General features: G+C 53.2%; 1 protein-coding gene across 4 annotated transcripts in view; it reads left to right on the forward strand.

Annotated features, from left to right (window-relative positions):
- The first annotated feature begins 7,380 nt into the window (after window positions 1-7,380).
- Axin2 (axin 2) overlaps window positions 7,381-25,659 on the forward strand; it is a 32,433-nt gene continuing 14,154 nt past the window's right edge. The window contains exons 1-3 of one of the 4 annotated variants that reach the window (XM_029546487.1): window positions 7,381-7,467; window positions 12,793-13,743; window positions 20,776-20,916. In XM_029546487.1, the coding sequence (XP_029402347.1) occupies window positions 12,929-13,743; window positions 20,776-20,916 (956 nt within the window). In that variant the 5' untranslated portion in view covers window positions 7,381-7,467; window positions 12,793-12,928. Of the gene's footprint in view, window positions 7,468-9,963; window positions 10,177-10,609; window positions 10,827-11,568; window positions 11,632-12,792; window positions 13,744-20,775; window positions 20,917-25,659 lie in introns of those variants that run through there. The other 3 variants (XM_021211994.2, XM_029546485.1, XM_029546486.1) reach the window with 3 other exon arrangements.

Raw genomic sequence — 25,659 nt, forward strand, 5'->3', positions numbered from 1 at the left:
GTGAATTCCTTAATCTCAGCAATGAAAGGAAGGGAAGGGAAGAGGGTGGAGAGGAGGGACCACCTCCTGGGCTCACATTCTCTAAACCAATGCTTCTCAGCTTTCCTAATGCTGCGACCCTCAAGTTGTGGTGACACCCCTCCCAACCATAACATGATTTGGTTGCTTCTTCATAACTGTAATTCTGCTAGCATTATGACTCATAATGTAAATACCTAATATTCAGGACATGTGACCACTTCGGGACCCACAGGTTGAGAACCTTCCTGGACCAGCCTTGCCCATTTCTGTAGGGTTCTAGAAAAGGCAGCACTTTCTCTGGCCTGAGCTTTCTGGCCTCTCCTCACCTTCTCGGGGGGCCATATCTGGTGCCCTAGTCCACCCCACCCCTTCTCTCTAACATCACACACACACACACACACACCAAAATTGGCCACGGGTGATTGATGGTCTTCACACCCTCACCTAAATGGCAGACAGCAGAGGGCAGGGCTCTGTACCACATGCAGGCCTGGCAACCGTAGCATCAGGTATCCACAGACTGCATAGGAAATAGCCTGGCCTAAGAATGTGCAGGTCCCCCACCTGGGGTTTAAGGTGGGCACCTTTTCACCTTTGTATTCAGAGGAAGCCCCTAGGGATGGTTTAGGGGAAGACAGGAAGCCTGCTTTTGTTAGGATAGAGACGCGCAAGACTCTAGGGTTAGGGAAGGTCACGTCAGTGAAAGATGAGCCCAGTTTGGGTGAAGCAGGTGCACGATCCTCACCACGTGGGTGGCGGCCAGAGAAAGTGGAAATGGACTGAGGACCTTCAAGGTCCTACCCAGCTCACACCCGCTCCCTGGGTGGTAGGGCTCTACTGTGGAGCATCTTCCTCAGTCTTGACCTCGAAAGGCGATCCAGCAGTTGGGGGTGTCCCCGAGGTATACAGCACCTGGCCCCCGCCCCTCCCTTTCCCCTCCACCCCCCGGGCAGGTAGCCGTCTGACACCTGGGCCTCTCACCTCGGTGCCTCAGGAAAGTCTTGCAGACTCTGATCCCTCCCTGGAACGGGCACACCCACAGGGAGGTAGCTTCCTCGCCACACCTCCAGTGCCCCAGTGACCTGGCTTCCGGATCCCTGATCATCATCGTCTGTGCTGTGAACTAAGCGGAGGAGTCTTGGTTTTACCGAGGCAGGCAGAGTTAGAACACCGAACACATCGATTCCCATGTCTGCAGAAAGAGGCCATCCACCCTGGGGAAAAGGAGCCAGAACCGCCGGCTAAGCTTCTCTCGCCACCTCGCCTTCCTCGCCAGTGCGGCTCTAGAGTTCCTTTCCTGAAAAGCTGGGCGCATTTGTTCATGCCACTTAACCTCCCCCCCCCCCAACATCCTTTTAACGCCAGGATGACTCGTTGAGCAGGGTTTTATAGTTTCAATAATTAGTCTACCTTTTTTTAATGCCCTAAAGTTATCTGTGAAATTATTATTATTATTTTTTTTTTTGAGGAAGTACAAGAGGCCGGGCTCAGCGCACACATTTGATTTTGTTTATAAAGCTAATGTTTTTGCTAAGAAAACCATGATGTTCACCCACAGGGACCTTGGGACAATTTTTGTTTTCTCCTTTCAGAGTACACAGTTTGAAGGAACTTTCTCTTCTAAAAACTAATCAAATAACAAAGGCTTCCTTAAAGTCTTCCTGGGCCATGCCCCACTCCGTCGCCCGCATCTGGCTGGCACTCGGAAGTTGTTTTCAATAGGATCATCATTTCACTTCCACCATTCCCTTAGCACTTCCACCTCCGTTTTTAACACTGCATTTAAATCAGAGATGCCTCCTTAGCATCTTTTGTTCAGGTCCAGCACCCCTCAGATCAGTTCTGGAGTAGCTGATTAACAATACCCACAGTAAGTTCTACCCCTTCGTGTAGCAAGTTTCCAGAAGCAACTTAGGCAGAGGTGGGGTTCGAATGTGATCCCTCCCGCTCTTGTAATCAGTACGATCTCAAAATGACTAGGTTTTCTTTTCATAATCTCTTTGGAGAGTTTTGCTGTACTTTATAAAGGTCCAGAAGAAGCCTTTGAAGAGCTTCAAACACACTCTAATTGTTGCCAGGTCACACTGCACCCCTCCCCTCCCCCCCCCCACCCCCAGTGTTCTCTTATCTAATAAAAGTACAGGAAGGGTTCACGCCCCCAGCGTGCCTTGCAACCTGGTTCTTAGCTTTTGCAAGATGAGCTGACAGGGCAAAAGTTTTATCCGAGAGATCTGAGCTTGCCGCGCCCCTCCCTAAGGGATGGGTCTCAATCTGTGGCTTCAGAGTCTGGGCGTGGCTTGCTTGCTCGGGGTTTCCTGTGTGATGGCAGGTAAACCTGCAGGGCCTTCCAAGTCTTGGCTGGGGACTGGCTTCCAGATCCCGCACTCGGTTGGTGTGAGGGTTGCCTCATAATCCCACTGAAAATATTACAGATAGAAGTTACAGCTTTGAGCAAGACACAATGGGGGCGTGCCGTTAATCCCGGCTCTCAGGAGGTAAAGTCAGATGAATCTTTGAGTTCAAGGCCCATTTTGTCTACACAGCCAGGGCTAGGACAGCCAGGGCTACACAGTGAGACTGTCTTAAAAAAAAAAAAAAAAAAAAAAAAAAGCCATCCACAATCTTTTAAAATCTAATCTCAGTAGGGACATCCCATCATTCCTTCTACATCATTCTATTTATTAGAAGACAGCCAGTAATTCCCACCTGTGGTCAAGGGATGGGAACTCCATAGGGTTTGGATGCTAACAACTAGGAACCATAGAAACAACCTAAGAAGCAGCCACTAAAGGCTCAGCTTTGGCACCCCCCCCGCCCCCACCCCTCCAATTCAGCACAGAGGCCAGCATCAGTTCTCATCAGCTGCCGCACAGCATTCACTAGCGGTTCAATATGTCCCGTAATGCTCTTGTCCACAATCTACTTCTTTCATGTCTTGAACAATATGCCAGGCATCCAGCTAAGGATCCAGGCTCATAAAGCATGGTCCCTGATCTGAGACTGGCCCTGACTGAGTCCATAGGACGGAAGAGTACAGGGTCCAAGTGCTGCAGGAGTTATGAGGGTAGGCATCACTCCACACCCAGCGCCACCGGTACAGGACAGGAGTGAAGAAACCAGAGAGTGGCTGGCCACTCAGGAGATCTTGAAAATGAGGGGGAGCGGAAGATAAGAGCCACCATGCGGGGCTGTATGTGGTGAGGATGGAGAGACAGGAATGAAGCTGGAGATCTCCCAGAAAGGCCACCTTAGGGGTGGTGTTCAGGGTTGGGGCCATACATAAAGGTAAAGGCTACAGGCATCAGGGGAGGATTTGAAACCGAGGACAGACAAGGTGAGCTTCGGGTTGTGGATATGGAGTGGGAGATGAAGTGCAAGCAAGGAGACCAGTTGGGTGCTGTTGGTGCCAAGGCAAGGGATGTCGAAAGCTATGGGAGTGGCCATGGATGTGGGAAGGAGAGTGATGGGAGATTTTTAGGGTGTGGATTTAACAGTGTTGGGAGGATGAATGGAGTGTTGGAAGGAGAAAGGCCAGCCAAGACCTGGACCGGGTTTGTAATGCAGCCTGCTGGGGATGGTGTGGTCCTGGCCTTCTGCAAAGATGTCCAGCTCCAGTGAGGGGCGCAGTGGCTTTGGGGGTCGGTTGTTCTTTGTTACTTCACAGTCAGTGAAGTACTCGGTGTTAAGTACTGAACCCAGGTCTGCTGCTGGCTGGGCAAACACTGAACTAACCAAACTACACCGGGACAGACCTATGGCTGGCTTAGCAAGATGTGAGCGGTGGTGAACTAAGACCATGAGAGATGCTAGAGTTACAACTTCCAGAGATCCTGGGCTTCAGGCTTCATACAGTTCAAGGGACTCTCTGGAGAAGAAGCCCAGGGACAGAGACCCCAGTGAGAGGATGCCTTCAGCTAAGGGAGGGGGAACAGTGGAGAAAGCCATTGTCCCATAGACTCCATGGCTTCACAAGTAGGCTTTTTTTTTTCTTTTCCTTTTTTAAAAGATGATCTCACTGTCTGGGACTGCTGTGTAGACCAGGTGGGCTTTGAACTCACAGAGAAGCCCCTGCCTCTGCGTCCTGAGGCCTGTACCACCACACTCAGATATGTATAGCTTGGAAATGGTTTGCTTGTGAGAGAGGCTATAATGGACTGACCAGACCAAGAGGAAAGGCAGGGTAGACCTATTGAAAGGAACTTGTCAAAGCCTTCTTCTTCTTCTTCTTCATCTGGAAGTTTTAAGATGCTCTCTCTTGAGGTTTCTCAATCTCATGTATCGATGATAAGTAAGCTTCCCTAACTTTCTCAGAGGAACCTTCCTTCCCCCTCTGTAGCTTCAAAGTCCTGAGCATCCATACCGCTGCTTCCTCTGCCAGAAGAGAGAGAGAGGTAGGGGGAACGGCTGGATGTTGGGTTCAAGTTTTACTCCTCCTTCCTCTGAGGCGGGTGGGTCTACCTCCCTTAGGTGGGCCACCACGCCCATGGAGATGCCCATGGAAATCACTGCTTCCATGAAAGACTCGGGGTTTTCCAGGGCAGGCTGAAAGAGCTGAGCTCCCAGGGCCAAGGTGCTGAACAAACGGCACTTTAGAGGGATTTCAGGTTGTTGTTCTTTTAGGAAAACACCCCAGTCTCTGTCTTGAGCCTGCTGTGGAAGCCCTGCTCTTAGTTCCCATCCCAGGCTTCCTATCCAAGTTTTGGGAGGAACAGGGCTGGACCTCAAGACATAGCTCTGGTGTGGAGATGACAATTGTCTTAGCTAGGGTTTCCATTGCTGTGAACAGACACCATGTCCAAGGCAACTCTTATAAGGACAACATTTAATCGGGGCTGGCTTACAGGTTCAGAGTCTCAGTCCACTATCATCAAGGCAGGACTGTGGCGGCATCCAGGCAGATGTGGGGCTGGAGGAGCTGAGAGTTCAGCATCTTCATCCAAAGGCAGGCAGGAGAAGACTGACTCCCAAGCAACTAGGACGAGGGTCTTAAAGCTCATGCCCACAGTGACGTGCTTCCTCCAACAAGGTCACACCTACTCTAACAAGGCCACACCTCCAAATAGTGTCACTCTCTGGGGCCAAGCACATTCCAACCACCACAACCATCCTGGGTGAATCTCTTTCCCTTCTGCTTGAGTAATTGGCCTCAGTTTCTAAAGTCCAGGGTTAGATTAGATGATGTTTGAAAAGTCGCCTAAGCTGGAAAAGTGTTACTTTATGGTGTGTGTGTGTGTGTGTGTGTGTGTGTGTGTGTATGTGTATCTGGATATACATGACAGAGACCAGAGGTTAACAGTAGGCACCTTCCTCAGTTGCTCTTCACCTCTTTTGTGGCAGGGGCTCTCAGTGAAGCTGGGGTTCACCCATTAGGCTAGAGTTGACTGGCCAGGAAGTTGTTAGTTTTACAGTTGCATTGTCATGGCTAGCCAGCCCCTTTGTTCTTTTACATTTACATGGTGTGTGGATGTGTGTGTGTGTGTGTGTGTGTGTGTGTGTGTGACAGAGAGAGAGAGAGAAGACATGTGTGTAGAAAGGATCTTGCACAGGATCTCAGTGGATTTGGAGACAACTACCCTTACTCCCTGAGCTCGGATACCCGTCCACACAGGCTTTTAATGGGTCCCCATCCTTGTGTGACAAGCAGGTTACCAGCTAGACCATCTCCTCCCCCATGTTGCTGTTTTTCTTCGTACTGGATAGGCTAGGATAGTCTCTGAAGGATGGCGGAAAGGCAAAAGCGCCTATATTAGAGTTGCTTTTCCATCTATCTCTGTGGAATGCAGTCTATCCCAGCAGGGAGGGGATGGCAGCGAGGCACCAGGTGGCTGGCTGGTCACACCGCATCTACAGTCAGGAAGTAGAAGCTAATGGTGGCTAGTACTCAGGGTTAAAAGGGGAGGTCTTCCTTTGTCCATCTTCATTCACTCTGGGATTCCTGTTCACAGGAAGGTGCCACCCACATTCGAGGTGGGTCTTTCCTTCTTAGTGAACCCTCACAGACTCACCCAAAGGTGTGTCTCCAAATCCGGGTAAGACAATGAAGACTAACAGTCACTGTCTCCTGAGGCTTGTCTTCTATAAGACCTCCTGTGATCAGCTTCCGGGGTCATTATTGACTCCTGACTGGATAGTATCTTTGTCCAGAGGTTTGGCAGTGTTAGAGTTTAAATAAGAAATGTCCCCAAGTGTTTATGAACACTGGTGTGCCAGCTGGTTCCCCATTTGGGGCAGCTGTGGAACCGTTAAGAGTGGGTCACAAGTAACAGCCCTTTGAAGGTCAGACCTGCTCTTGGATCTTAGCTCTGTCGCCTTCCTGGCCTGCTGTGGTGTGAACAACCACTACACACTCCCACCACCGTATATTCAGCTACGATGACCTGAAGCCCTCGAAACTGTGAGCAGAGATAAATCTTCTATCTCTCAGGTTCCTTTGGTCATGAGCTGTGCTGCAGAGACACACGGAACCCCAATATTTCCCACCCAGGAGCGCTCTGTCGGGGGAATAGGGTAACCGCAAAAATAACCATTATGGCGCTGGAGAGATAGCTCCGTGGTTAAGAGCACTAGAGGACTGGAGTTCAATTCCCAGCACCCACACGGTAGCTAACAACCATCTGCAACTCCAGTTCCAGAGGGATCTGATACCTTCTCAGACCTACACTAGCACCAGAAATGCACACGGGCACACGACCCTCATGGATAAAGTTAGAGGAAAATCTTGAAGACTGAAGATAAAAAAAAGTTTTGAATACATACTATCTGCCAACCTGTGTATGTAGCATGTGCTTACTGCTGGCATGCGCTACAACCCTCTCATGGAACACCATCTGCCTCTAGATGTGTAAATAAATGGCGTCCAGAGTTGTCAGGTAAGCTGTGATTGTTAACCAAGTCTCCCTCATCTCCCTCCCAACAAAGGGACATTGTGTAAGGTGGCACTCCCCCCCCCCAGGAGGAAAAGTCAGAGTTCCTGAATCTCAGAGCAATATCCTGGGTCTCAGCAACTCTAGTCCCAGCTGGCCTGACTTCCCCTGCACAATGGTTTTTGTGAAAGCTGACAAGGGTCAGGGATCTGGCCGGATGCCTCCTGTGGGGCGAGCCTTTAGCCTTGTTTTCTGGTATTCTAGGATTTCAGCCCAGGACAGAATTCCAGAAAAGGACCCCTCTCTGCTCTCTCTGTCTTATTAAGCTTGCCTACACTTAAGCCAAGTGGACTGTCTTATCCTCTGTAAGGTTTTACTTTAAAAGGGGGGGGGGCAGAGAGTGAGCATGTGCAGAAATCCATCCCCTTGCTTTCCAGTTTCTAGGCAACCATGCAGGATTACAACAAGTCACATGATAACGCTGCTGCCAGGGAGAAGAGGAAAATGGCAAGCTGCTATCTCGAGAGAGGGGTTGGGAATGATCGACGGCCTTTGGATGCTCCTCTAATAATATTAGCAACAAGTGAGTTAAAGACCCGGGCACCAGAGAGGGCTTCCTGCCTCTCAGGGCTCACCCAGCCTCTTCTGGCTAGATGCAAAATGTTCCTGTATACATCAAGTTGGGTGAGATGCTAGGGACGGTAGAGGGAGTTGTTGGCCTGAGGTGACCCTAACACCTGCTCTGGAAGCCCAGCTCCCAGAGGGGTTGTTGTGGAGAAGATCCCAACCACAAGGGACTCCCGGAGCTGCACTTCCTCCACTGTCCCAGTTCTGGGATAAGGAAGGAGCAGCCGGTTTAAAGGCAGCTTGTGATGACTGTGGGTGGCTCAGGGGCAGTGGGGGGGGGGTCAGTGGGGACAACGCGGAGGGGAGAAAACCACCCATGAAGGCCCAGGTTCTAGTTCCTTTCTGAAAGCCTCCTCTTTTCTGAACCTTGTTTATTTTGATTTGGGGTGGTTTGATGATTCTATGTCCCCCCCCTCTCCCCCGACCCCCAGAGAGAGGGGGAGGAGAAGAATAATCAGGGGTGGGGTGGGGTGGGGTGGGGAGTGGCACATATGCATACACCCCTGGGTTTTTGCATGTACTTGCTTCTGTGGCAGTTGATGCCTCTCTCTATACTTCTGCTTCTGTAACAACCCCTCTGTGGCCCAAGGACCCCCCCCCCCCAGGAAACAGTTTTGCTGGGGTTGATGGAGGAGGTGGGCGGATATGCCTTTGGTCTAGGATTCCATATACCATGTCAGAGCTGGGAGGCAGAGAGAACCAGAGCCGCCCGTTTCCTCACACCTGGTAGTTGTCTCAAGCTACAGATGCATCATGGGAACACACTCCCTCTGGTCTTCCCAGGAAGGACCACATTTCACAGCCGGGACTGCTGCCTTTAGAGAGAGGTCAGCTCCTGGTTGCAATGTGACCCAGGTACATTGACCATGGAGGAAGAGCAGGGGGATGTGGCCTCCTTTCTAGGCTGTGAAGTTTGAGGCCTAAGGTGTGTGAGTTCTCTGGTGCTTTGCTGCAGCCCGGGTTCTTTCTCCAGTAGAACATGGGGGACACTTTTCCCTTTTTGGGCAGCCATGTTTCTTACCTGTTTCAAAGTCTCCAAAGCGTAATGTTTGCCCTCCCCCCAGAAGGTCAGGCCCTGGCTTTCCTGTCTTTGGATTACTTTGCTGTGGGCTCTGCTGTTGATTTTTTTTTTTTTTTTGATTTTCGAGACAGGGTTTCTCTGTGTAGCCCTGGCTGTCCTGGAACTGAACTCACTTTGTAGACCAGGCTGGCCTCGAACTCAGAAATCCGCCTGCCTCTGCCTCCCGAGTGCTGGGATTAAAGGCGTGCGCCACCACGCCCTGCTTGCTGTTGATATTTTGTCGTTGCTGATCTGTTACCGCTTTGCCTTTGAGAGAGACTGAGCCTTAGGTAGCCCAGGCTGGCTTCAATTTCACTACCTTGGTCTTGGAATTCTCATTCTATTGATTGGCTCTACCTTGAGATGGCAGCCATGTGTCACCAGCTCTGGCTTACGTGGTGCAGGGGTTGGGGAAGAACTGAGGGTTTGTGAAGTAAGAACTCACTTCCATCCCTACCCCATCCCCCAAGTTTATCAGCTCATCCACGGGGAAATGCTCTACAACAACAGATGAATGAATAAATGTCTGAACTTATGGCATATTTTTAAAGGCCCGTGCCTTATAAATATTTTTGGGAGAAGGTGGAAAGGAATTCAAAGGTGACAGTGGGGTGAATTTTTAATACTTTAACACCGCGCGTGTGTGGGAGGCATTCCACGGCGGTTTAATAAGTAACATATGGGATGGTGGCAGCCCTTTGGGAGAGTATGGCGGGCACGAATTTGTTGGGGAAAGAGGTCCATGAGTGCGCAAGGAAGGTGCTGACTGATGTGTAAAGTTGCAATATTGGGGAGCTGAGGGGTGCCCCTTGATTCCACTGTGGAGACAAATTCACAACTCCCCCTTCTTCACCCAAACACAACTGCAAATTGTCCACAAACTATTTCTATATTAATGCAGATACCGGAGCACAAGTGCACACGTGCGCGCGCGCACACACACACACACACACACACACACACAATCATGCCTTCTGACTTAGAGTACGCCCTAAGAATTGGCCAGCGGATCCCAGGGCTATAGCTCCTACCAGAAGGCCCTCCAAATTCCCAGGGAAATTTGAAAAAAGGTAGGAACGTGTTTGATTTGATGGAGAGGGGGCCCGGATGCTTTATTGCAGTTCTTGCAATGGCCAGAGAGAAACTGGCATTCTAGAGCTGGAGAGCGCTAGGTAGGCACGGGGGAGGAGACGTGAGCAAAGAGGCCGGAGAACTTGAAAGATGAAATCAGAACTCCGGCCGAGAACACCCCGGGGCGGCCAGCTGCAGGCGGGGGGCAGACGAGGGCCAAGGAAGGGTTAACGCGGGAGCTGAGTGTGCGACGGGGGCCGGGCCGGGGCGGGGCAGAGCGGGCGCGCGCTGTCCCTTTAAGGCGGGCGGCGCGGGCCGGCCGAGCGCCGCTGTGATTGGCGCGGCGGGATCACTGGCTCCCCGAGCCCGGCCCGGGGGAGTCGGCTGGAGCCGGCTGCGCTTTGATAAGGTCCTGGCAACTCAGTAACGGCCCAAGAACCGGGAAATAAAAATAAGCCGCCGATCGCGATGGATTTCGGGGCCACCCGGAGGCCGAGGCGTCCGCCTCCCCAAAGGAGAGCGTTGCTGTAAAAGGTGGGGTCGGAGGCTCGGTCCCGCCGCAGCCGCTTCCAAGAAAGCTCCGTGCGGCCTGGGGGCGGTTGGCAGCGGGGCGCGGGGCCGCGGGAGGGGGCGACCGGGAGCAGACCGGGGTAGTAGAGGGGTGCGGATTGCACGGCCCCCAAAAGGGGCGCTGGAGCGCGCTGGGCTGGCCCGGGTGCGGCTCGCACAGCTCCCTTCCAGGACCGTGCGCTCGGCTCGCGCCTTTGAAGTGCACAGTTAAATCCACAGCGCAGTTTTTGTTGGAAGCGCCCGGAGGACATTTGGTGCGCCTGGTGACTGCTGGAAACAGGACCTGGGTTGAAAGCCGGCCGGGCGGGGGCCGGGGGCGGCCGCGGTGGGGGCGGAGGCCCACTCGGATCTTTTGCATAAAAGGGGCAGCGGGGCGCACGATACCCCCACCCACCACCCCCAAGCCCCCCGGCGCAGAGCTCGCTCTCGCCTCGGGATCGTTGTTTTCCGTGCACCCCCTCCTCCGCCTCCGCGAGACTCCTCATGTTCCCCACGCCCGGGCGGACCCGGGGGGGCCCCGGGGCAGCCTCTGCGAGTCCAGCGGGGGACCCGGGCAGGGGCCCTGCCCGCGGCGCCTGCGAGGTCTCCGCAAGGAGTGCGCCAGCGGATCAATGGTGAGTGCCGAGGCCGCGGCGGTCCGGCGGCCGGCGCGCTTTGATGTGCGGGGCGGCGCTTTGAAGTTGGCAGGCCGGCTATTTCGGGGCGCGCTCCGGGCCCGCGCGGAGGGGAAGCGGCGGGCTCGGCGCCCAGCGCTCCGGGGGGTTTGGCCGGGCGGCCCTGCGCGCGGTGAGCTGGAGTCCCCTCCCCTGCGCGGGGTCCGGGGTGGCGGGGGGCCGGTCAGGGAGACTTCTCCAAGTGGCGTCCCGGACGGAGGCGGAGACGGGCAGCTCGCCCTCGGGGGTCGAGTCGCCGTGGGTGTGGATGAGTTGGGGTGTGCGTGTGCATGCGAGTGCTTTTGGAAGGTGGGATGAAAGGGTGGCGGCGCCCCCCGCTTGCCCTCCCCGCCCCTCCCCCGCCCCCTCCCACTTCTCTCCCCACTAGTCTCCCCCTCCCATCCGCGGGTCCGCGCTTAGGTGCCGGGAGCGCTGGTGAAGGCTCAGTCTGAGGGTAGAACCGGCCGGAGCCCAGGGCGCTCGCGTCCCCCCGTTCCTCCTCGCCGCCCCTTTTGCGGAGAGGCCGAGACTCCGCGCGTCGCCATTTCTGGACTAGGCGGTTGCTTTCCGTGCTTTTTTTTCTGCGGGAACCTCTGCGAGGCTTGACACCAGGGAGTTACCCCCATCCGGGCTCCGGGGTCTCCGGCCTCGCTCCTGGTGGACGGCGTACCCGGACTCTGGAGGCGTTCGTTTGCAGTTGGGCCGGGGAGGGACGGGACAGGAGGGGCTCAGAGGAGATGAGAGCCTGGCGGCCTTCATCTTCCAGGTAACGGCGCCTCGCCACCTTCTCTGCGCCCGGGTGCGCGACACTGCCCGGCCCCACCACTTCGGGTTTGTGCCCAGCCTGGCGGCCTGAGCTCCGGGACTGGGGCGGTGTGCATCCACCCAGACCCGGGGTCTCGGGCAGCTGGCCCGGCGTTCCTCCCTGTCCCCCGGCCCACCCCTCTTTAGTTTGATCCTTCCCTGGCTAGGGAGAGAAGCTTGTTTATTGGTTAGATAAGACTTCTTTTCTTTTGGAGAAAGGACTGGCTTGGGATCAGTGTAGTTTGGGATTCTTGGCACAGGCAGTAGTAGCGTGAGAAGCCTTCTGATCCGGTTTTGTTGGGTTCGTGGCTCTAGGAGGTGGACTGGGGAGCCGGGGACGGCGGGTCTCGAGGTTTCTCTTCTCTCTTTAAAAGTTTGAAGATCAAAGCCTCTTACTTAGTGAACTGGTTTCTACTTTGGCGAGGCGAAGAAGACAAGAGGTGTAGACGGAGCCACGTTTTTGGTGGAGAGTCTTGAGTCTAGGCAACATCATCCGGGATCGGGGGTGTGGGGGGGTGCATGCCGAATTCGCGAGTTGCTGACCCCCTTCCCGCCGATGCTGGGCGGGCTTTTTTTTTTTTTTTTTTTTCAGGCGGGGATCTTCTGTAAGTGGGACGAGGGAGCGCAGAAGGAGGGGTGGGTGGGGGGAATGGGAACCAGATGCCGGGGAAGGGTACTTTGAGAGCTCGAGTTATCTGTGCAGAGCAGAGTGGGGAAGTTTACCGAAATTGGTTTCACCTGCACGCAGCCGGGAGGCTGGCTTGCGTGTTCTGGTTGTCGTGGGAGGGGGTACAGCTAGGTTACCCACCCCGCGTGTCCCTGGGCCCCGGGAATGTGGGGAAGGTTGTGTCTTACACCTCCCGTGTCACTGTTTCTGCCTCACCTTCCTCCTTCCACCCTCCCCCCACCCCGCGGAAAAAGTGTGTGGGGAGCTCAGATTTCGCCTTTGAAAAAGCTGCGTCGGCTACTTGAGATGAGCACCTCGCGGATAGCTGGGTTGCTTGATTTGAATTTGAGGAGTTGAAAAGCCTGTTTACTTTCTTGCTTTGATGTTGGGTAGATCTGGTTTTGATTAGATCAATACCCTTTTCTCTCTCCCCCTCCCCCCTCCTTTTCTTTCCAGAGAGGAGGCTCACATGAGCCCCTGCTGACTTAAGAGAGACCAAGCCGATCGCAGAGAGGAACTGGAAGAAGAAAAAGGAGGAGAAAAAAAAAAAAGCAAAACAAACCCCAAACTCAGTGAGACGCTCTCCCCCACCATGAGTAGCGCCGTGTTGGTGACTCTTCTTCCAGATCCCAGCAGCAGCTTCCACGAGGATGCTCCGCGGCCCCCGGTTCCGGGAGAAGAAGGGGAGACCCGGCCGTGTCAGCCTAGTGTGGGCAAGGTCCAGTCCACCAAACCTATGCCTGTCTCTTCTAACGCTAGGCGGAATGAAGATGGGCTGGGGGAGCCCGAGGGGCGGGCCTCCCCCGAGTCCCCTTTGACCAGGTGGACCAAGTCTTTGCACTCCTTGCTGGGTGACCAGGACGGGGCATATCTCTTCCGGACTTTCCTGGAGAGGGAGAAATGTGTGGATACTCTGGACTTCTGGTTTGCCTGTAATGGGTTCAGGCAGATGAACCTGAAGGATACCAAAACTTTGCGAGTGGCCAAAGCAATCTATAAGAGGTACATTGAGAACAACAGTGTTGTCTCCAAGCAGCTGAAGCCCGCCACCAAGACCTACATACGAGATGGCATCAAGAAGCAACAGATCGGCTCGGTCATGTTTGACCAGGCGCAGACCGAGATCCAGGCGGTGATGGAGGAAAATGCCTACCAGGTGTTCTTGACTTCTGACATTTACCTGGAATATGTGAGGAGTGGGGGGGAAAACACAGCTTACATGAGTAACGGGGGACTGGGGAGCCTAAAGGTCTTATGTGGCTACCTCCCCACCTTGAATGAAGAAGAGGAGTGGACATGTGCCGACCTCAAGTGCAAACTCTCACCCACCGTGGTTGGCTTGTCCAGCAAAACTCTTCGGGCCACCGCGAGTGTGAGATCCACGGAAACAGCTGAAAACGGATTCAGGTGAGGCTCTGGCTGGGCTGGGCTGGGCTGGTGGGGTGGGCACAGGGCCTGGAAGATGAGCTTTGCAGATGTCTTCTGTTAGGGTGGGTAGGTGGTGGCTGGCTGGGCTGGGGGAGGCGGAAAAGGGTTGATTGAGAGCTAGGGCTTCTGGCTAGGAACCCTTTGATCTCATGTTTTGTTGTTTGTGTGTGTGTGTGTGGGGGGCGTTGCAATGCAGACACAGCTGAGTACCTGCAGCCTTCCAGTGCTAACTTCAAACTGTGGCAGGCAGTGATAATTAATATGGTTACTTATTATCCTGGGCTGTGGGGAGAGAGAGAGAGAGAGAAGAGAGAGAGAGAGAGAGAGAGAGAGAGAGAGAGAGAAAATATGAATACAGCAGCTTTTGATGCCTCTGAGTCACTAGACCTACTAAGCTCCAGTTCCACCGCTAATCTTCAAAGTAGAATGACTCTGGCTTGGGGGGAGGGGCAGCTGGGTTGTGGTGTGCACCAGGGGAGGGATGAGTGTAATCTTCTGGACTTTTCATGTTAAGAGCCTGCGAGCGACTTAGCAACCGAGTTTGCAGTTCCCTTGGTAGACTTCGGTATTTCCCAGGAAGGAAGGAAAGCTTCTGACTAACTTGGGGAAGGCCCTGCGACTTTCTCCTGTGAAGGAGCCTTCACTTTGGAGTCTGCTGGGCTGTTAATCCAGCTTTCAAATGCTTTTGAGCCCCCAGGGTCAGACTTCAATTCATGGTTTGTTGCTTACTGCTGATAGAGAAGTGTGTGTGTGTGTGTGTGTGTGTGTGTGTGTGTAGGGGAGGGAGAACCTGGCCGACCAGACCACTTTCTCTTTTTAAAGGTTCTAAAACAAATAATCCATTATAGATTGGCTAAGTCTCAAGAGTCTTGGTCTTTACAGGCAACTTCAGACCCGTTAGAATGCATTTCTCTGCCCCTTGCTTCTTTGGCGATCCCCAAAGAGGATGCACCTATTAATTTTTAGTCTGTTGCCTGTGACATGCAGGATGGGAGGTGGGGGGGGTCACATTGGATTGCTATGTGCATTTCTCCGTGTCAGGGACTCAGGATATGATCTGCACGGGGTCTCTGGAGATCTTGCCGGCTTTTGCGGGGGCGTGGTCTCCAGTGTCCCACAGCAGCTGGAGGGGGTACGCCCCTGACTGCTGATCTGGAGCCTCTTGGGTTTCTACCCCAGGTCCTGTACGATGTAGGCACCATCTCCAGCTTTTGACTGCTGCTGGCAAGTAGGGGAAGGGCTTGCTCTCCAGTCACCAGAGGGCGCTCTTGCAGCTTTGGGAGTGAACTTAACCAATTTTTCAGACATCTGGTCTACACCTAAATGGCACTGGCTTGACTTTCTGAAGGCAAGTGTCGGATCGCAGGAGGGACTGGTTAGTGGCTCTTGGCTTGCAGAGCCAGGTTGTTTGCTTGAGGCTGTTAGGGCTACTGTAGCTGGGTGTACACAGGCACCTGCATCTCTTGTCCCTCTCCATTGCAAGACTTGTAGGTAAACTTGGCCGATGGCTTCCTTACCTTCCAGCCTGGCAGCCAGTGATTTTAAGGCCTGTGGCAAGAAGGCGGCTTCTCCCAGCATCCTTCTGACAGAGGGTCTTCTGTGTCTTCAGTGTCAGGCTCAGAGTGTCACCATTGTAAATAGCACAGTGTGGGGGTTTCCCAGGGTCAGCAGTAAGAAAGCGCTCTCCAGGCAAGGCACTGGGAACTGTGGAGGCCATTGATGAATGAATGGAAGTCAGCTCTTGAGTGACCCCGTTAGCTTCCACACTGGGGCAAGCGTGTGTTCTCCTACTGTTACGTTGGAATAAAATATTTACCTGGACACGCCCAGATGGCCCTTCTTTTTAACACGCAAGCTCTCTTCCTAGTACAGTGTCTCTGAAAGGCCAGTTTCAGCCTTCCCCCATGGCATTGCTTGGTTTGAAACTGTCTCAACTTCACGTTCCCATCTGTGAGGTAGGTGGGCGCACCGTCTCTCCTGTCTGTGTCCTAAGGTTGTTCTTAGGATCAAAATAATAAACATGAAAGGCTTTTGTAAAGGGAAACATTTTGAAAAGATGTTAAGTGTTATAATTAGTATAATTAACAATAATAATTGGGTCTCCGTAAAGGGCAGCGAGGTTAGCACATAGCTGTTTTAAATGGCAACTCTGAAGGTTTTAGCCCATTCCTCATTATAATATTTTAGAGGAGCCCCCCCCTTCTCTACTTTTTGAACTTTTAAAAGTCTGCCTTTCAGCACATACTTGGAACACAGGGACCAGCCCCCCTCTTAGAGTTGAGTCCCCCCCACCCCCCAATCTGCTCACAGCTCACTCATCCCTCTGGGGCCAAGTTGAGGAAGTTAGCCAGTGAAGTGAATGAAGGAAGCGGCTTGAACCTGCTGAGGGGCGGTCCACCTCAGCCGCACACAGTCATCTTGGCCACTGGGTGCCCAAGGCACCGGCCAGCCTTCCAAGGCCTGTGTTTATGTGGGCACTCAAAGGAGCCTAAGATTTTAACGACTTGTTTGTACCCTTACCGATTTGGTGTCGGGTTTAATATAAATAGTTGGGACGGAAGAGCAGAAATTACCCTCGGAGGGAAGGGCTCTGGTTTGTGCCTGGTTGAGTGGGATGCCCAGGCTCTTGATGTCTATAAATAACCAAGGGCATAAGTGACCTGCTGGTGGGAGCGTGTGTCCTAACCCGTCACACAAACAACACCCCCTCCCCCGCCAGCATTGAGGTGTGTTGGAGCTGTGTGGAGCCAGGGCTGTGAGCTAAGGTGTTAGGCCCACACTCAAGAGGGAGGATACAGGGATGAGCATTCAGAGGGTTCCCTGTGTGCGTCCCTTTCTGCCCCAGGCCTGGGCAGGGTTCATCTCCCTCCCCTTGGGCCTTCTGCTCTGGCCTGGCTTACAATTCCAGGGGTCCAGCAGAGTGTCCTGTGCTGGCCACAAGGGCTTCCTGTTCTCTGAAAGAACTCTGCTGATGAGGTCCGTTTTGTGTGTGTGTGTGTGTGTGTGTGTGTGTGTGTGTGTGTGTAGTCATTGGAATCAAGTTTGGCTTCAGTTATCAAACAAAATGATGCCACAGGATAGCTATGCAGAGAGCAGTGGCCAGTAATGAGAGGACGAAACGCCAAGAGCGCAGCTGGCTAAGACACTCGGCAAGCCGGCCGCGCTTGGTGACAGAAGACACCCCTCGCTGTCTACCCGTACCAGTCTCTCCATCCTGCCTACCAGAATGCTAGTTAAGTGACGCTGAGGTGTCAGAGGCTCTCATGGAGAGCCCTAAGCTTAGCCTCAGAACTGGGTCCTCGGGGGGAGGCCCTCTCCATAGCTGGGGAGGAGGTGGGCCCAGCGTTTCCTAAAGAGGCCCTGAACCAGCCGGGCACACGCCCTTCCCTCAGGAGCCATGATGTCAGTGGCGGAGTGGTTGGTGGGTGCCTGGCCCACACTGTGTCCCCCAAGCTTTCGGGCTCTGCAGGAAGGCAGAGACTGCACATTTGGGAGTACCACCCTCCCGAAATCATCAAAGCAATCGGGTACACTTGGGTAGCATGCTCCAGTCTCCCACCGTGCCCTTTTTAAGTAATCACGAGAAAAGAGCTCTAATCTATTTTCTTAAAGTTATGTGGCACTTTGGATAAAGTTTGAAGCGCTTACAAGCTGAGTGTCTGCTGTGTATCTCCCCCACCACCCTGCCCCTTTCTCTGCCTGCCTTGTTATGGTTGTAGGAAAATCCAAGCACTTTATTGCAGTAACTGAGTTAAGAGCAGTGTATTCCATTTTTAATGACTGATCACACAGTAGCCCTCTATTTTGGAAGTGGAGGGAGACAAGTTTATTTTGGGAGCCATGTGCGAAAGCGCGCGCGCGCACACACACACACACACACACACACACCCTCAGGGTTGACTTGGGCATCTTTTTTGTTGCAATGGTGAGGAAGGTATTTCTTTTGAGTCATTTTCTCCTTGAAGAGGCTGGAGTATAAGTCTTAGATCTGAGCAGTTGCTGATGTGTTAATACCACCAAGATAGCAAGACTGTGGGGAGGGAAGGTGCTTGAAGGCTATTTCAGGCCGCTTTCGTTGTTTTGATCTTGCGCCGCCTTGCCTCTTGAAGACCTTTTCAGCAGCCCATTTGATGGATGTAGGTCTTTGAAGGAGGCTCAGCCAAGTTTGGAGCTCCTGCCACGGGGCCACCCCCTGCTTTTGGTGTTGGGGATACACGTGTGAAGACAGGTTGTTCCCCCTCAGAGCACACAGTCTTTCAGCTGTGGTACATGCTAAAAACTACAGCTTTGAAAAGAGGAGAGGTTTGGGGACACAACATCTCTCCATTTTTTGCTGGCACTTGGGTACTGGGAGCGCGAGTGGGGTACTTGCCCCCTCACCCCCATTTCAATGCTCCTGCCTTTAGAAGCTGCAAGGCAAGTGGCCATGTTTGAACTACTCATTTTTTTTTCAGCCCCTCGGGGAGCTGTGTCCTGCCCCCGTTAGCTAAGCCAACACCAGCTCTAGGCCCCTGACTTCTGCACCTGTATCATGAGTGTGCAGACTGTATGTACCTCTGGATTCCCAAGGAGGGGACCCTGTAGTAGTTACTGTGACAGGCCCATCCCAGCAGGGGATTCCAGACTGCTTTCAATAAAGACTTGGCCTGTCTCTGTCCTCTCTCACCCCATGTGCTGCCTGTCGCTCCCCGTTCAGCCTCTAGAGGCGAGAGTGAGCAAGGACTCACCATCTTCCTGTGAGTCCCTTGCTAGCTGGGAGCCTGCCACCACTGGTCACCCCCTCAGTTGCCTCTGCCCCCTGTGCTCTATGTCCTTGCTGCCTTGGTTGCCTGGGGACTCCAGAGTGAGGACATGCTGGTGAGGAGCAGGCAGGGACGGTCTTAGCAGTGACAAGTCCCCCTGCCCTCAGCAGTAGGGCAGCACCAGTGGCCGAGGGGCAGTGTAGAGCCATGTGTTAAAAGTGTACAGACAGTTCACATGTAGTACCCCTGGTTTGCGCTTCTAGGCATTTCTGTTTCTGAGCTACAAGTCCAGACTGGTGACGGGGGACAGAAACATGGCTCCAGCTAATGTCCAGCTGCACTCAGGTGGTCGCTCATCGGTTGGTCTCATTGGTTGCTTAGCTCCATTGGGCCCCTCGTAGGAGATTCCAGATGCTGGGCAGGCGCCATCCTGTGACTAGGGTATAGCCTTGTTCTGGGTGACAGGACAGCAAGGAGGTCCCCCCACCTCCGGTCACTTGGACCTTATTAGCATTTGCGAGGACTTTTCTACTTCCCCTGCCCCCTTGAGAGCCTCACCAGTTTAGGACAGCAGTTCACCCCTGGGCTTCTGTTTACACTTGGCTTCCAGACCAGCCACGGGGCCCTCTTGGGCCCCATGTGCTGCTAATAACTATGATACCGTCCCCCCAGACTCCTGGCCCCTCTCTGTCCTGTTAGGATAGACTCTGGCCTTACCAAGACGGCCCACTTGGCCCCTTGTACCAGTCGTAACTAGTATAACTAGTTTTGGCCTAGCTGGTTAGAGCCCACCCACCTACCCACACACCCTCTTCTTAGTCTTCCCTGCCCCACTGTGTTTGGAGTGTCCCGAGTCATCTCAAATTCCTGCTGGTCTGACACCATGCACGCACCTGGTTCATTTCCAGCTCTCCTTGCAAGAAACCCCTCCATCATACCCTGCCTTGGATTCTAAACTCTAGAACTTTCTAAAGCATCTTGTGATCAGCAAGAGAGAGACTGTGTGAGAGCACACAGTCCATTCGTGCCCACCAGTTCCTGCTCTGCAGAGTGGCTACTGTATGCCTGGCACCACTGAGGGTCTTATCTGGAAAGTGGGCACTGTACCCTGTGCCTTCTGCCTGGGAGAATGCTTGCGATCTGATAGGCTTTCAGCAGCACCCAAATACTTCCCTTATGACAAGCCCTTACATTATGGTGAAGTGTCCCAGCCAGAACCTGGGTGCCTGGAGACCAAAGCCCAGCCCAGTGCTGACCATGACCTTTCCCAGGTCCCTCTCCCCTGCCAGCCCCACAGCTATCTTTATGGAGCAGCTGCCGAGGGCTGATGGAGCATGTCTGTCTCCTTTTGGAGCCTTTTCCTCCCCTGTTCACGGCTGTTGCCAGCTGAGCCCTGGAGGACTATGCCAGGCGCTGGGTAAATGAAGGAAGCCCTCCTGTAACTTCAGGCCAACTGACCCCTGGAAGGGATCCTTCCTGCAGCCAGCTGCCCAGTCTCTCCTCCCCCCCCCCAACAGAAGTCTTTAGCTGGTGACACGAGTGAAGTACAGCCCAGCAGGAGACAGGCACACTGGTTGTTCTGGGAGCAGATCAAGAGAGTGAAATGGGAACCCACAGGCCACTAAGACAAAGGGGCTGGAGACCCCTGGATGAGGGGCTGGGGCCTGCCTTTGACTAACTGCTCATTTCAGCCCTGGATCCTTAGCCAGCCCCAGGGAAGGAAGGCCACAGTGGAGGGGAAGGGCACTGCAGGCATAGGACCATGGCTGCCACTGGACTCTCAAGCATCTGTGCCATCCGGCTCTCTCTGGCTGACTGCGCCTGGGTCAAAGGAGGAAGACTCACCCAGGCCTCTAGGCTTGAGCATCTCTGGACCAGGCTGGCAGGCCTCAGATGCGGGAGCTAGGATGCCTCAGATGCTTCTTTCGGCTTACCCCGGTTTCCAGTCCTAGCCTCCAGGCCTACAGCAGTCAGTTCCTGTGGCTGTGTGTGTGAGTATTTAGGAGTTGGTAGCGTTCCCTGGCAGCCTCTGCAACACAACTCTGGAGGACCCCTCAGCTCTTGAGGGCTGGGGAACCCAACCCACTTCCTCTCCAAGGGGAGACAATCTCCTTACTGTGGCCATCTGCCCATGCTTGCAGCTGGGCCTGGGTAGCGCGTTGGCATAGGCCAGATGTGGGATCATGCACTACATCATTCTGGGGTCACCTGATAGCCTGGGTTTCCAGTGGGGATCAGTGACCACAGTCCTCTTGTCCTTTTCCCATAGGTCCTTCAAGAGAAGCGACCCGGTTAATCCTTATCATGTAGGCTCCGGCTATGTCTTTGCACCAGCCACCAGTGCCAACGACAGCGAGTTATCCAGCGACGCGCTGACCGACGATTCCATGTCCATGACGGACAGTAGCGTGTAAGTATCCCGGTGTCCCTTCCACATGGGGCTGGGGGTGCAATGCCCCGGGGAGCAGGGGAGGGGGGTCATCCATCCTTGCCTGCTTTGCAGAGCCCGTCTCTGTGAGTGGCTGTCGGTTCCCTGGACAGGATGTGCTGGGCAGGATGCTGGTGAAGAGTATCGTGCATGGAACATGGTGGTCTGGGTGGGTGCAGTGAGAGCATTGAAGGGACAGCTAGGGCGGCGTCTTCATGGAAGGAAACAGAGTATATAGTAGAAGGTTAAGATGAGTATCTGGATTTAAGTGGATTTTCTGGTTGTGCTGCAGAATGAGCAGGCAGGACACAGGACATGATTACAAGGGTTTTGTTTCGTTTTGGTCTTTTGAGAGAAGGCCATTAAAGGCAGGGAGCAGAAAGTCAGACTTCTCCAAAGGGCTAGTGTGCCCACTCTGCCTCTGTGCGTGTGTTCAAGAGAGCATCGCTCAGGTTTCTGTTAATGAAGGCCCAAGCCCGTGCCAGAAGCTGGGGCCCGAGGAAGAGGCCTCCTTCATAGGACTGTCTGATCTCAGACCCTTGGCCAATAGATGGCTTTGATAGATATTTTTAAAAGCAATCCAAGCCATTGAAGTGGTCCGATGAGGTCAGTGGACTGTCAGGCAAGGTCATGCTTTGAATTTGTGGGTCATTTGAAGTGAAGTCAGATCTGTGGATAGACAGCATCAGCTTCCCGTGAGTCTCATAGTGGAGTTTGGGGTGTAGTGGTCTAGATGCCCTCTTTCTGGCCACCCTCTGGTGTTTGATTCGGGAAAGTCAGGGTAGAATTTGGCATGGCCATAACTCCCGAAGGCTTTCCTCACCCAGCACCCAATTGAGAACTGGCATTTCAGAAAGCCCTTTGAAGGCCTTCTGCCAGCAAGGATTAGATTAGGATTTCTCCTGCTGAGCGAATGACCTTGAAAGACAGACGGCCCATTAGGCTTGCGCTGTGAAGTTCTGGGACACTTCCTTAGACTTTGCTTGTTTTAGCTTCTTGAAGTTGAACTGTCTATTCTCCGCATGTTTGAAACTAACTAGCTTCTGTTGGCTGGCGTCCTGTAGCCTGACTGGCTGCATAGGTCCAGTTGGAAAGTGGGGGAGGTTAGTTTGGGGCTCTTGACCCCAATGTTTTAACCCCTGTCAGCTCTTACTGCGTTATTTCAGTTTTTCCCTGTCAGTAAAGTGACAGATACTCTTTAGGGGAAAAGTTGAAGTTACTTATTTAAAATAACTTACTCTCTTATGTGTGTGCATTGGTGTTTTGCCTGCATGTGTGAGAGCATCAGATCCCCTGGGACTGGAGTTACAGACAGTTGTGAGCCGCCATGTGGGTGCTGGGAATTGAACCTGGGTCCTCCGGAAGAGCATCCAGTGCTCTTAACTGCTGCGCCATCTCTCCAGCCCCAATAGAACTTTAAAGAAAGAACGTCATTTTGGCATTAGTGAGAGTAAGGTGCACATGGTTTATCCACCAGGAATGGAAGGTTTCGGAGAACTGGTTCCATTTTCATAATTGGCTGAGCTCTTTAACTGTCCACACAGGGTAGGGGAATCCTTCTTCTTTATTTATCTTATGTATATGAGTGTTTTATCTGTATGTATGTATGTATGTATGCTGCATGCATGTATACTGTATGTGTGCCCCATGCTCATAGATGTCAGAAGAGGGCACCAGATCCCCAGGAACAGGAGTTTGGGATGATTGTGAACCACGCTGTGGGTGCTGAGAACCTCACCCAGGTCCTCTGCAAGAGCAACAAGCATTCTTTTTTTTTTTTTTTTTAAGATTTATTTATTCATTATATGTAAGTACACTGTGGCTGTCTTCAGACACTCCAGAAGAGGGAGTCAGATCTTGTTACGGATGGTTATGAGCCACCATGTGGTTGCTGGGATTTGAACTCCGGACCTATGGAAGAGCAGTCGGGTGCTCTTACCCACTGAGCCATCTCACCAGCCCAGCAACAAGCATTCTTAAGTGCTGAGTCACCTCCCCAATGTTCCCTCACCTCACTCCCCTCACAGAACTCCCGAAGACTCACAGTATTCTCTAATAGGATAATTTTGTTTAGTTTGTTGTTTTGTTTTGTTGAGACCGGATCTCACTCTGTAGCCCTGGCTGGTCTGGAACTCACTGTGTAGACCAGGCTGGCCTTGAACTCACAGCATTCTGCCTCCCAAGTGCTGAGAATAGAGGAATACAAGCACTACCACATCTGACCCTAGTTTGCTTCTTGATGGTCCAACAAGTTAGTATCAAGGTGGGTTTTCATGATGGCTGTGAGGTTTGTAGGGCCTGGGTCCCCATGTCTACTGCTCCCATCTCTCTCTGTCTCTGTCTCTGTCTCTCTCTCTCCCCCCCCCCCCCCTGCTGTCCTGTCTGGGCTCGGCCTCCCCCAGGACACAGTAGTTACAGAGTGTGTGGGAGCCTCACTGCTACATGTAAAATAAGAGCAAGCTAGGACTGAATGAAGGCATTGAGTGAATCTCCGAAGTCGGTACCCTTTACGTAAGCCCGTGGGGCTTCTGTTTAGATTTCTTAGAGACTATTTTTGGCTTGCTTCCTGGCCCTTGGCTGAGTCTCAGTCCTCATCACTGAGATGTTATTCTGGGTTCGTGATGAGATAACTTGGGTGTGGTCCCATACTTGTTTCTATTTGACCTCACAGGACCCAGTCAGCAAGGTAGGCAGTGACCACTGCTGACAGCCGCAAGCAAGCAAGCAAGCGGGAAGTAGCATTGGGAGTCCCTAGCCATAGCAGAGGCAGAACTCAGACCCAGGCTGGATGTAGAGCCTGCCCCGCCACGCCTCCCATGGTCACCATGAGACGTTAGTGGAACCAGTTGTCTTTGAGACCTTTAAACCTCTTTTCGGTTTTCTTCTTGTTGATCACTGATCGTGTAATGCTTTGTTTTCTCAGTTGGGGGAAGATCCCCCCCCCCACCGCCCCTCAAATCTTCCTCATTTATTATTATTATTATTATTATTTTAATCCTTTCCCAGGGCGAAAAGGCCTCACATAGCCCAGGCTGGCCTTGAATTCATTGTGTAGCCAGAGATGTCCATGAATAGATATGCCCCCATCTCCTAATGTAATTAGGTGCTGGAGTTCACACCCAGGAACTTGACTTCCTGCAATGCTGGGCAGTAAACCTAAACATAGCCCTCAATCTCATTTAAACATGGCTCTCCCCCCCCCACACACACACACTTAAAGCCCTTGTGGACCTACTTAAATATGGGGAAACCACTTTGAGACCCTGAAGAGTTGCCAGGCACAGACTCTAGGGAGCATGGGGCCAAAGGGGGCCAGTTGAAGAAAGGGGACAACTTGTCACTTGGCAGCCTTTCTTTTCAGGCCCCTGGTGGCCTGTTTTCTGGCCTTGTAACAGGATGCCATGTCATGGTGGGCAGATGTTGAATAAATCAGAAACTCAGAGAAAGGTATTGTGAGACTAGAGTTTGCGGGTCCGGGGTTTCTCAGCCCAGAGCCTCCCAGACAAGTGGGCATTCCTGCAGATTCCTCTTCACAGATGTATCCACTCGTGCATGGTTAGACTGACTAAGAGGGCAGTTGGGTTCCTCCAAGGGCTTCTGGGAATTATCTGGAGCCGCCTCTGGGGGGATGTGGCGAAGGGTCTTCACGAACAAGAGCCCACTTATGGGACTTGCTTGTGCTTTGAGGCTCCCATGGGTATCCAGCGATCGTCAGCTGCCAGGAGTGGGGTGGTCCTCCCTCCCCTCCCCCCAGGGTGATCCCCAGTCTTAGGCTAAACAGACTTGGCCTGGGGTGGTGTGAAGCACTTTCTGGCCAGCCAGCCCTTGGTGTGTGTGATCTACCCTGTATTAGGCGGTCACCCGGTCACCCGGGATTCCCAGGGCTGGGATTAGACACCCCCCCCCCTCACCTCTTCAGAGCTCTGCCAGTTGTGGGCCTTGTGCAGATGAGAGCGCCAAGTGAGAAATAAAGTGTGTGTGTGTTGTGGGGGGGGATGAAAACCGAAGCTGAACCGTTTTCACTGCATTGTTCATCTGGGGAGGCTTAGAGGGGATGAGAGGGGAGCAGGCCCCTTTGAAATGTGCTTGAACAAGTGAATAGGAGCTCCCCGTCAAGCATGCCAAGAGGCCTGGCTGCTTCTCCCCCTCACAATGGCCAGCGTGGGCTGCTGGGGGCCAAGGGGCCGAGGAGTGGGGCCGGCTGCCCCCGCTGCGAGCTGGGAGGGGACAGGGACTGGGGGGGTGTATGTGGGGAGGGGGTTGGTCAGAGGCAGCTTTCAATAGACTCCAGAAGGTTGGAGTTCATTAGACACAAGTCCAGGGAAGCAATCATCTCATTTGCGACAGAACCAATTAAGTCCCCCAGGCCTTTGCAAGAGGCCTGGGTAGGAGATGGGCGGGGCCGGCCAGGTCTCCGTGCTTCCCTGAGACCTGCATGCCTTGGCCTGGGTGTGCAGAGCAGACGGGCCACCTCCCAGATCCCAGTGTTCTCTTTTGCCACTAAGTAAAAATCCCTCTTAAAGATGGCTGGGGGTGGGGGTGGGGTGGAGTCACGTCCCCATTTTAGCCCCCACCCCCACCCCCCGAGAAGACTGTTTTATGAGCTTGTTACTCTGAAACCTGCATTCTCTTCTCGGGAGAAATGGCTCTAATTTCTAGCCCCCCCCCAACTTGAAAGTTAACTGCCAGACTTCCAGCAGAATCCTAAACCCTAATCCTGGGAGG

This window comes from Mus pahari, chromosome 14 (assembly GCF_900095145.1).
Source record: "Mus pahari chromosome 14, PAHARI_EIJ_v1.1, whole genome shotgun sequence".
Classification (NCBI taxonomy): domain Eukaryota; kingdom Metazoa; phylum Chordata; class Mammalia; order Rodentia; family Muridae; genus Mus; species Mus pahari.